This window comes from Amyelois transitella, chromosome 9 (genome assembly GCF_032362555.1).
Source record: "Amyelois transitella isolate CPQ chromosome 9, ilAmyTran1.1, whole genome shotgun sequence".
Taxonomy (NCBI): Eukaryota; Metazoa; Arthropoda; class Insecta; order Lepidoptera; family Pyralidae; genus Amyelois; species Amyelois transitella.
Window position 1 is genome coordinate 6,086,061 of NC_083512.1, and position 12,348 is coordinate 6,098,408.

At 34.5% G+C, this 12,348-nt stretch overlaps 2 protein-coding genes across 2 annotated transcripts in view; one reads left to right on the forward strand and one right to left on the reverse strand.

The window, feature by feature from the left end:
• Window positions 1–10,450, forward strand: part of LOC106134688 (acetylcholine receptor subunit alpha-like) — a 37,194-nt gene extending 26,744 nt beyond the window's left edge. Inside the window, exons 7-10 of the mRNA XM_013334790.2 lie at window positions 2,732–2,878; window positions 4,850–5,047; window positions 5,791–6,025; window positions 7,566–10,450. Of these exons, the coding sequence (XP_013190244.1) occupies window positions 2,732–2,878; window positions 4,850–5,047; window positions 5,791–6,025; window positions 7,566–7,760 (775 nt within the window). The 3' untranslated portion in view covers window positions 7,761–10,450. The remainder of the gene's footprint in view (window positions 1–2,731; window positions 2,879–4,849; window positions 5,048–5,790; window positions 6,026–7,565) is intronic.
• A 142-nt stretch (window positions 10,451–10,592) lies between these two features.
• On the reverse strand, window positions 10,593–12,306 carry LOC106134689 (uncharacterized). The gene is made up of 2 exons (XM_013334791.2): window positions 11,853–12,306; window positions 10,593–11,778 (listed from the first exon to the last, which is right to left on the reverse strand). Exons 1-2 carry the CDS (start codon window positions 11,895–11,897, stop codon window positions 10,759–10,761), a joined length of 1,065 nt encoding a protein of 354 aa, XP_013190245.1. The 5' UTR covers window positions 11,898–12,306; the 3' UTR covers window positions 10,593–10,758.
• Between the last annotated feature and the right edge of the window lie 42 nt (window positions 12,307–12,348).

The window sequence follows — 12,348 nt, forward strand, 5'->3', positions numbered from 1 at the left end:
ACGGCACCCATGGCAAGTAATGGAGTGGTCCTATTCTAAAGGGCCGGGAACCACATGGCATATACCTACCCACCAATTTATATACTACTGACTAATATTTTAACAAATATCTATGGAACATTTTTTTTATAAAATAAACATCATCATATTATAAAACAAAAAACTGCTTGAATATATGTAATATACCTAAATAAATACAAAAAATAAGCAACTTGAACTTTCCTTCGTGAAGGTTTTTATGGAGATACCCAACGCTAATCTTGTACACACACTATGATGGAATTTAACGAGGGGTATAAAATATAATGTTAGGATATTATCGTTGTCACCCGAAGACCAAGACGAAGTGTGTTGTGTGTAACCAACCTCTGTTTTATTAAATTATATTTATGAGTGCTTTGAGTTCATATCGTGCAACAAAATTAAGTTAAAACGGTAGAAAACATAAATATTAACACATTATTAGTCTACAGCTAGGCAAATACTAGGCAAAAACTTTTCGCGAATTTGACAATATTATTTCAGTACGAAACTGTATTGTTTTACTTTTACTGTATTGATTTACTAATAAATCACTTTACGTAAATTTTCTTTAATGTACGAACTAAACAAAAGTTGACGTTTCGTTTTTCATTAATCAATTTAATTAAAACCCTAATAACATATTTGAAACAACCGCATTATAATCGAAGCAAGTTTTCGCGTTTTGCGAGGCCAAACATACAGACAGACAGGCAGACATGCGCATAGGCGATAACGTGGTCGAGCCCACAGATCTTTTTAAATACCTGCGATATCTGTACCAATTTTACATCGATTGCGACATTAAAGCCCGCATAACAACACCTTGGGCAAAAAGGCGTGAGCTGACGGGTGTCATCTGTGAACCCAGAATGTTAAAGGGGCAAATCTATAAATCATTAGACCTGTGTATGGCATTGAGACATGGCCAGTTCTAAAGCGGCAAAAGCAGGAGCTGCGTGTTACGGAGATGAATATGATGCGATGTATAAGCGGCGTTTTGCAGAGAGATGGCGTTAGGAACTCCCGTATTCACGGTAGCCTTCATGTCCGTGACTTGAAGGCGTGACAAGCGCCGCCTGTGCTGGTCCGGCCATGTCTTGTGGAAGTCTGCAGACTATCTGGGGAACAAAACGTCTGGTTATGCCGCTCCACCGCGTCCTTGGCGTCGCGAAATATGATAAAGATGCCAACCTTCTTAGGCGCCGTAGATCGGAAGAAGTGGTAAGAGAGCAGTAAGAAAGCCTGGGCTTTTTTACTTAACCAGGGCAACTGGCTGGGAACACGCCAAAATGAAAGAGAGATTAACGAGAAGCTTAATCAAGAAATATCAATCCTACTTAGGACATTACCAATTAGGTACAAAAGTTAAAGTGACATTGTTGCGTGTTGTTTTCGGAATAAAATAATATTTTAACTTCAAAAAGTGACGGTTTTTTGTTAATGAAAGTAATTTAATTATTTAAATCAAGCTCCGGGTCGCTCACAAGTTACGTAATTTACATATAAATTAAAAGTAAGTTTTACCAAATAAGTTATTTAATTGGTTACTTCAGCTTAAAGAAAATTACCATCCAACTATGAAGCATAATGATATACCCATTCAACGCTACATCTTCTTACATTTATGAACATGAGGATAACGTTTCAATTTTAATGAAAAATTACTCTCCTTTTTGGCGTATTTTCTCTTACTAATTAAGGAAACATTGATTTTACTTTACCATTAAGTTAAACTAAGTATCATATTAATAGGTACCATAAGTACAAATACCTAATTTATGGGTAGCTTTACTCAATGATAGTAACCTACGCTTATCAACAATGAAAGCTTTACAAAAAAATAAATCCATCTAAAAGTATTTCATCTGTTCGGTCTTGTACAGACCTTTGTATTTCGACTATTGAATGTTTGCAAAGGCACCAAATTAACTCCGCGCTTGTAATCAACATATTACGACCTAAGAAACGAGGTAACGTTAAATCGTATTCGTTTATTAGCCTGGCGTTACCACTTGAGTTGTGACACAAATTAAGGCACAGTACAGAAAATATACCTACCTCATGACAAAGAAAACAGTTTCTAAATAAGGTACAAAAATTTTCAACAGAGTTAAACACCGATAGCAACTTTTTTGTTTGCTTAGATTTAATTTGCACTTAAACAAGTAAAATCTAGGTGAGGTTGGTAAGGTAATATTTCTTTTGAACTAATCTTTAAATAAATGCACAAAGAAGCTTTTCGTTGGTGAAATAATGACTCTAATTTATCAGTACTGCAAACAAAACAGAAATCATCAATAAATAGTATAATAACATCGGCTGAAATTCTATTCTGTCCTTAATTTTCGCTCGTGTGGAAGGTAAATACCAAAACTGCTTATTCAGTGCGCCGCTCACACGCCCCTACGGCGAAATCCCCTCTAGCAAAGCCTCACCCCTGGCTATTAAGTTCACCCAATAAATCTTGATTAATTGCTATCGCTCTGTACTCGACACACTGTATATTAAAACTATTAAGAGACAATAAATGTTAAACTGATTATTGCCCCAATACAGACTTTTATTTAACAAGTGTTTAAAAATACTTATGCTATTTTGACGGCGAAAAAACTCGCAAATAGTTAGTATTCATATCTCTAAAACGAGCATGGTTAGGCAGAAAGTTTATCTTGTGTAGAACCCATCTAACTTCTCTGTTTATTTTCAGTATATGTGTCACGGTAGTGGTTTTAAATGTCCACTTCCGATCGCCACAGACACATCGGATGGCGCCGTGGGTGAAGAGAGTTTTTATACACATTTTACCAAGATTGCTATTCATGAAACGACCACAGTACAAGTTTGATACAACGAGGTGAGTAGACGGTGTTAGGTCCAGATGTTAAAATGTTCGCATCAATTGGAAGTTACGTGTGAACATAATCAAGCGCTAGTTAACAACGATTTATAGCAGCATCGGTGGAACACTGCATCAATGCGCACAGATACCCGCATCCGATCTCATAGAGGCACCAAATCGCGTTCCATTCAGTTTCGTGTTAAATTGACCCCAAACAAACTTTATTACGATTTGGCAGATACAGACAAATTTACTTCTGAGTTATGTATTGAGTGTTAATCTGTTAATGTTCAGATTAAATTGGAGCTCTACAAACTCGTTAGTTACAAATCCGACCGCGGATCAAAACAAGTGTAAATTAATTATAAGTTGGTTAAGACTCGTCCGCCGATAAAGTTGCTCGCTTATTTCCCGCCGCGGATGTAGTCAACTTTAATATTAATAAGCTTAAGTCGGAAAGTAGAAGTAAGAGCAGAAGCCGAGCCGCTCAAGAAAATAAACGTTTGTAAAGGAAACCTCGGCAGCGCCCGCGAAGACTTGGGAGATGGGGCGTTTGCAAATCAACATCGTTACTAAAGTTGTATTTATTTTTTCATTTTCATTTCGAAGTACTAAGTAAGCGTTTTCTATAAAATGTACTGATCAAATTCATAACCTATGATGAATGATTTCTTTGAACGAAATGATATTGATGATGTAGATTGAATTAGAAAACAATGTCCCTTATAACGAAATAGCGCAGTTCCAAATCATTTGCGTGAATATCCAGATGCTATCGTAAGTCAGTGGAGAATGTCTATTAGCAAGGCAAGTGGTATAAAAGGCGGCGCCCGCCTCGCAAAATAATTAAGATACAGAAAGTTACAAAGCAAACCCCGATCCTCTAAAAACGGTGATAAAACTATACGGTGATACGGGTATACACAAAGGTGAGAAAGTGAGGGAGACAGAAAGATTATTTTTTTTTTATGTTAATAACTACTTTAATTTTCGAAATCGCAGGAAGGCATACATTGGAATAAAACTCAATAGCTACAAATTTTTTTGCAGAATTCAAGCAAGCAATCTATGGTATTCTGTTAATTTTGTTCGTTCAATATTTTGTGTTACTCGTATGGTAGCCGAACATTACGTAAATGGATCAGTGGGCCGGATTAGGCTTGCCAAGCTCACTTTGATGCGAATGCTAAAAACTATTTTAGCATGAAACTGAATGCTTTAAGATATCATAAAATTTTCATTTTTTAATATGAGTAAAATTTGATACTCTTTACTTTACTCAGGTATCTTTTAATCACTAAAATTAAAGGCGGGATGTGTTTATTTTAAGTAACGACTTCATTTAGATATGAGTAAGTAATTCCAAAGAAATGTATGTTTAAAAAATGTTGTCAAAAACTAGTTAAAGAAAGAATGTATATTTTACAGACTACCTACCTATTAATCGCCATTACCACTATTAATGAGTGTAAAATGACAGATTACTTTATGCATAAAAATATGCAAAATATTTCATCAATATTTAATTGTATTGAGCGAGGCGCAATTAACCTGATTGCGACAAAATGGTTTTATGCTACCATAACAAGTTACTTTATATACGATGCATTACCTTTATTACTAAATATACTTTGAATAGGTAGATCTTATAGGAGTAGCTGAGTACCTACCTAAGTAATATCGTAATCAACACTTGTTCTCACCAGTGCATCAGATTCTATACCTAAGAACTCTATCTGAGAAATTTTCTTCTGTTTGCTATAATTGCTCTTTATAAGTCCTCCTGAAATTTGTGTCCTCAGCAAAGTTCTTCAGATCAGCATTTCGAATACATTCGTATCATTCTTATATGTATTTGTTTTAAATGAAATCAATTTAGATCATTTATAAACTCCAAAGCGAAAAGTTTTAACAAGAATATGAAAGCCGGAATGAAAGAGACGACCACTGTACCAAGTAAAACTACATAAGTATTTATTCGTATAGATCACGCTACACAGCGTGCGGCGTTGTGGTCCGTTGCGGCGGAGCTGCGAGGCCCCTGTACCCGTACCGACTGGCGGCCGCAGATGACGACTGCTGCGCGCCCGGGGCTTGGCCGCCGCCCGCCGCGCCGCCGCCGCGACCGCTCACACGCACTCCGAGCAAGGAGGACCTGACGCATACCACCTACCTCAATTCCGGGTAACGTACTGTAAAAGTTTTACTTGTATTACCCATCGCTTAAAGAATGGCAAGTTATACTCTATACTTATAAAGCCATCCAGTTAAGCATAGAATTTGGAATCCAAATGACCTATATGGGATGAACCCGCGTGTGGAATAAGGTAACGAAGAAGATAACAACAACAATTAAGTATAAGTATAGTAGAACAAGTTAAATGTATCACCACAACGCTTATAGACAACAACACACCCATATATATGGATAATATGGAAATTAAGCTTACTTTTTCGTGTTGCGAGGTACCTTTGCAAAATTTGGTCGGGGCATGATGGGATAATGTCCCGTTTTGCCTCGATCGACAAAGAGAATATCTAATTTATAAAGAAGACTAAGGGCATAAAAAACATTGATAAACAAAAATCAGAAAAAAAAGTTGACAAGGAAAACACTGAAAAGATCAGACAAAAAGAACAAAAACAAAAAATACCACTAATACAAGTTCATCTGAAGTCGATGAAAATGTTTAAAATGAACTGAAGGATGATTGACGAAAACTACAAATAGGCTCACATGTGAACATTGCCAACAAGATACATAAATATGTACACGCTATGCCCCATGGCCATTCCCATTTTGTCCCAATCGGGGAGCAAAACGGATTTTTTTTCCATTATCACACAATCATTATGTTAATTAAATGTATAAGTATTACGTTCGTTAACTTTGATTTTTACATTTTTTTTATTTTGACTTTTTACAGTATGGGTGACAGCAACCGCTTCGGTGGCAGCTGTGTCGTCCATGGATCTACGGAAGGTGGCCCCGGCGGTCTAGGTGGACTGCCAGGCCCGGCCAGCGAGGAAGAAACCTTGAGCCCCGTGCCGGACCCACCCCCTGGGTTCAGTCACTCCGCCTGCCCACCAGAAGTACACAAGACATGTTTCTGCGTGAGGTTCATAGCAGAGCATACACGGATGTTAGAAGATTCCACTAAAGTAAGTTAAATTATAGCGTCGGTGATCGAACTGTTAAGGTACCCCTGCAAAAAATGTTTTAGTCCCCGTGCCCGAACCCAGCCTGGTTTCAGCCACTCCGCCTGCCCGCCAGAAGTACACAAGACATGCTTCTGTGTGAGGTTCATAGTGAACATATCCGCGTATGAAAGAGAGAAGAGATTCCACTAAAGTAAGTATTGATCACTCATTTCTAAGATGATGTTGTATCGATCAAACAGTTAAGGCAACCCACGAAAAGAATGATGCACTGATTCAAATCCTAAAAGTCACTGTTCTGAGTTTGAAATATTTGTTTGATGATAATTGATCGGTTTCTTTCCGATACTCTTGTCTTGACGGAAAATATCGTAGCAAATTTACCAGATCAGAGAGATAAGGACGCGAGCACTACCTATACACCAAGAGAATGATGTCGTTTAAGATTTCAACATGAAAGAATCGATTGCACTTTTATAAAGAGTATAAGTAAGTAGATCAAGTTTCTTTCTTTGAATTCGAATACGTTCATTCTTTGAGTTCTTAATTTAAAGCAATATCTTCCTTTTCGCAAGGGTGTAAGATAAGTGTCGGTATCAAATGTTTTCCTTCATAAAATTGAATTAAACTTTTTAACATGAAACTGCACAAGATTTTCTTCAAGAAGCAAGAGGTTTAGGTTTTCTCCGCTGCCGCGAACATATTGATCTGATTGTAAAAACAATTTTCGTAATACAGAGCGCTTCGAAATAAGTAGGTACATTTTTATTTAGTTGCTTCGAAAGCGCTTTTATTATTTATTGAATAAAAGATTTTATAACTTTAAATAAAACTCCCTTATTTTTCCTAACATCGTACAAGTACCACGTCAACACGAGAAAAGAGACCCTAAGCATACGAAAGATATGTCCCCCTTGCCTCTTCTCCGGGAAAAGGGGCATTATCTATATCAATATCTTACATTTTCCCGCCGCTCTTACCGTGTACGTTTAAAGTCTGTGCATTATCATAAAATATGTGTCCATTTCGATCGGAATACTCAAAGGGAATATAAAGGCCTCTCAGCCGCCCACACCGCTGCGACTAGTCTTGGCAAGTGGAACTTTTTGCTCATAAGAACAAGTAAACATTGCGTACGTGCCTAAATCGACATCCTTTTAGGAAATAGGTCCAGTATACCTATACCTATATACCTATATTTTAGGAAATAATATTTCTAGATGACATTGATACACTCTACTAAGTTATCCAACCCAATACTGTAATTTTTTTTGCATTCAAAATGAAGTAGTATAATATATTAAGTTGACTCTTAAGTACTTAATACTTTTAAAAAAATCATCATACTTCTTATTTAGATGTATCTCCTTCCCTCTCATTTTCATAAAACAACTATTTTACTTAGCCCAAGAATTAATAGAATAAAGATAGGTTCCTAGAATACAAAGAAATATTATAAGACTTTGTAATTATATTGTTTTTAATAATAATAAAATAATTTCGTATGCCTAAACAAACCAATAAAAATCAAATGACGCAACAGGTAAAAGAAGATTGGAAGTACGTGGCGATGGTCCTAGACCGGCTGTTTCTCTGGATCTTCACACTCGCCGTGCTGGTGGGGACTGCCGGCATCATCCTGCAGGCGCCGACGCTGTACGACGACAGAGTACCCATCGACAACCACTTCAACCAGTATGCAACGTCCTCCTTGGTACGGTGTCCGCCGCCCGTCTAAGAACACAACTGAGTTCTGACTACAGCTGGGAATGACCTCGTGTGAACGTGTCATTTAAATCATAATAAATAACGACCATTTTTTTTCTTTTTTAGGTGGTCAATACAAAAAGAATGCTACAAATCGTAGAGTATCTTTATTTTTGAAATATCTGACTAGATTTCAATCAAACCTAATGGTCTGATGGTACATGAGCCTCACAGGGTTTAAGATATGATCACACGACAAATCTGTTAAATAGTCACAACTTCAGAAATTTACGAGAACACGTAGATGTGACTGGTGATGACTGATGTGGTGTGAATAACTGAAATTAAAAACCTGTAGTATTCCTGCCATATTAATAAGTAGTAAAAATATAACTGCCCAATATGTATAAAGATCTGCTACTTTGGGGCCCAATTCAACCTCAACCAACCACACCAATAAGTAAAATACATTATTTCATATTTTTTTTGTTTGCATTTTCGTGCATTCCTTACCGATTTTAAATCCTGAATGGTTTTGCATAGGATCACCGTGGTTTATTGCCGTCGTGAACAACATACTCCGATACATACAAATACTATTAGCCGAAGTATCGCCTTTCTGCCATAATAATAATTACGATAAGTAGGTATACGTCGCTGTGTGAGACTGCAGTTCAAACAATACATCTAAACTGCTACAGGTGGAGTTACTTACTACCAAACTAATTTGTCATTGAGTGTTTAATCAACTGATTCAGAGGCAAAAGGATCTACATCACATCTACGTTTTCCGTAATATTGCGTTGTATTAGTATGTCATATATGATATTACCATTCAATAAGTATGAAATTAGCTGTGGCATATGTTGTAGTTTATTTCGTAATAATTTATATATGTTCTTCTTGGCGTCAAAGAAAAAACAGGCATTTATTGAAACACTCGGTCCATTTCGAATTGTGATTGAAGTACTTGGCATATATGCCTACATCTATCTAGTTATGCCCTATTAATAAGTATTTTCATAAAGCAATTCATTATTGTTCCCTCGAGTCGCTAATGGCTAATTATTCACTAAATGCGCGTTACCCAAAATTAAGTTAAAAAAAGTTTTAGTGTGTGTGGTTTTACCACATTGATTTCAATACGAAGTAAATTACAACAACTGCAGTGGAGGAATACGAGACCCAACGCACACCCGTCCCGCCCGGCACGTGTTCTATTCCACGACACGTACCTACCTACTATTATGATAGTCATGTAAGATACTACTCTATTTCTCATCTTTTACACTTTAAAGTCACTATTGTAATCTAAGTCTTGAAACATAAGTTCATTATTTCGAATATGTTCCTATTTTATCATCTATTGATGACAATAACACATCGTAATCGATTTGTCATTACAATACAATGAGTTTAATGTGATTATTAGAGATTTTGATATGGTTTTATTTGTTATAAAATATTCTTAATGTCATAAAAATATTTTATTAATAAAAGTTCCGTTTGTTGTCTTTTTTTCAAAAGGTTAAGTCAGTCACATGTAACTTCTTTGAAAACTGACAGAATCTTAGCAATCGTTAAAATAAGAAAACGAATGAAACACCACCAAACTTAAATTGTCTGTGTTCAAAAAATGTATAGCTAATAACAGTAGGTCTAGTGGAAGTAGTGTCATCGTTCATGCTCCTATCATATGTAGCTCATAATTCGCACCTCGCTTATTCTTATAAGAACTTTACCTACTTATGTTTTCGTTCGTGTAATAAATGTTAGCGCTAAAGTAGAAATCAAAAGTAATGTAAATTAGGCATTTAATATACGGTTAGCTAATTTCAGTCTCTTCTAAGCTATGCTATTAGATATTACTGTAAATTGTCGTAGAATAGAACATGTACATTATAAATAACGATTTTATTATTTATAAGGAAAATATAGAAGTCGAAACCAATGAAATTCCGCTGGGTAAAATGATCATTTATGCGAAAATTATTGGCTTCGATAAAATTATGTTGAAGCGAATTTTTATAAAGACTACTAAAGGTTGACATGCCCAATATATGAAGAATTATCCTTATGATAATAAGTACAACATAACATTTAATTTAAGTAATGATTGCTCAATTTTCGAATGGGTATCTATTTTTCGCTACTCGATTTTCCCATTGATATATAATAATAAAAACAATTTATACCTTGTTTAATACTTACCTATGTTTTAAGTACTAATAAACAGAATTCATAAATGGTTTTTCTACATGTAATATGTACAATATGTAAAACAAATTATTTCATTTGTATGATTGTTTTTGCATTCATTTTATTAGGTACGTATCTATATTTGTTGTTCATGTAAATAATAATTTATTGTAAAGACAGTCTACTTAGTGGACTGATCATGTCGAAAATTTGGACAGGAATTGAAAAAAATATATAAACTGTAAAATTGTGAAAGTCGGTAAAAAGTAACAATGTATTTAAATGTTTGTACAAAAATAAATAACGAAATTTAACGGAAAACACAATAAAAATGTGTTTTTAATTATTATGATACGATGATTTTGGTAAAATTTCACACGAAATAAATTTTAAGATTCTTACATGATTGAAATTGATTGTCAGGTCGAGAGATAGTTAGGAAACGTTTTGGTGCATAGTTTAGTAGTAATATTAAATAGAAAATAATAGTTATGAATAAATTATTATTTATAATCTAAACACGACTAAGAAATTAAGCACATTGGACTGCTCGCGGTAGAGTAGCGCAGCTCAATTGTAGAAAAGTAAGTTTGTAATTACGTATTTATATTGTTAATAAAACCGTTATACATAGAAATATGAATTTTATTTAAACCAAGTATAAAATTACCAATCCTTCAATTTCTCCATTGATAACAATACTGTACTTACTTATTATTTAACTTGAACACAAATAATGTCATGATACATAGGCGTCACGGTCAGTACATAATTTGATAACATAATACTATTATTATACACTATACAGTTCGATATACAAATAAAGTTATCTATGTACCGAAATTGAATAGTTCAGGATGATCAAACAAATCAGTGCTTGTACTTTCGGCTTTTGCCAAACTATCAAACACTTTATTACGATATTTACTATCTTTGATTAGTTTCGTCGCTTCTTCCAAGGCAGCCTTTTTATCTTCACTATCTTTTGGGCCAAGTTGAGAAAGAACGTAGTTTTCAAATGCTTCGAACTCTGGTAAAGGTGTCGTAGTCGTAGATGATATAGGAGAAACGGTAGATGAGTCAGTTTTATTTTCTTTAATAATTTCACTTACATTTATATTCGATGCATTTTTATTTTTATCATTTGAAAGAGACTCGTGTTTTCGCATGTTTTCATTTTTTTCTTCTTTTTTCCACTCGGCGAACTGGTCATCTACCTCGGTTAATACGTGTTTTGAATTCTTTCCTAAGTCTTTAACGATGGTTTGAATTTTATCATCGTCTGATTCATTCGCATCAATACTATTTACTTTCATTATATTTAGAGTTTCATCAAGTACGTGTTGTATTTCACTAAGATGGGCATAATTTTTATAGCTGTGTTCAACATCGTGCAAGATTTTCAAATTATGCCAAATACTCCTAATAGGTTCTTGAGGTTCAGGCTCAATTTTAATATTTAATTTTAAATCTTTTGAAATGTTTTCCACTTCACGTTTTAACAGAGAACTTATTGTCATTAACCGATCAGTTTCGCTTTTAAATTCCGTTTCAATATTTTCTAATTCATGATTAGCATTTATACTGTTTATATAACTATATGCCTCATTTTTTTTATCCAGTTTTGGAAGTTCTTGAGTGACAGGCCGTGTCTGACCCCCGCATCTGCGATTGTAGTCTGAAGACTCATTGAATGTTTTATCAAAAGCAAGTACTTGTTTTACTGCTAATATTGTACAACCAATCGTTTGCGACACATCTGTATATACATCACTTATAAGCCTACCAAAACTATCTTGAACAGAATTCATTGCTCCGCGAAACTCTTCAAAGAACGATGCCGACGACGCCTTAAATAGTTAATAATAAAATGATTAAATTTCTGGATTATAGACATAAATAATAAATAAAAGAATTATCTCACCTGTGCAATAAAGAAAAATAAAATTATCACGTTTAATTTCATCATAGACAATTTTCACAATATACACTGCCTAATAATATGGTAGCATGTGCTTACATCTAGAAGAAGCATCACTTATTGATACTCCTCATTAGCCCCCAACAATTGATATTTGTCGTATATTTGTACGCTACGTCGTTTTTTCTTCACTTGTTTAAATATTTGCTGTTATACAGCCAGCAAGAATGGTATACTCGAAAAAACAACTGTTAGGTCTATGTGTGAAAAATAATTTATTTTATGAAATATTAACGAACAAAAAGTCCAACTTTGATTAGTTCATTTATTTTCAAATATCTTACACAATATTTATCACAAGATTTTATCTTTACACAATCGATGACAATATTTTATATATTTAGCGGGATTTTTTTCCACTTTATTGTCAAATATCATTTAATTATAATATTGACATATAAATTATATATTTTTAAATGCTGTAATGACAGTGTTTATA

Excerpts from the sequence above, each read along its gene's own strand:
- LOC106134689 (XM_013334791.2), bottom strand. The coding sequence starts at position 11,897 with ATGATGAAATTAAACGTGATAATTTTATTTTTCTTTATTGCACAG. Across the intron at positions 11,779-11,852 it reads TATTTTTCTTTATTGCACAG|GCGTCGTCGGCATCGTTCTT; the intron begins GTGAGATAATTC and ends TAACTATTTAAG.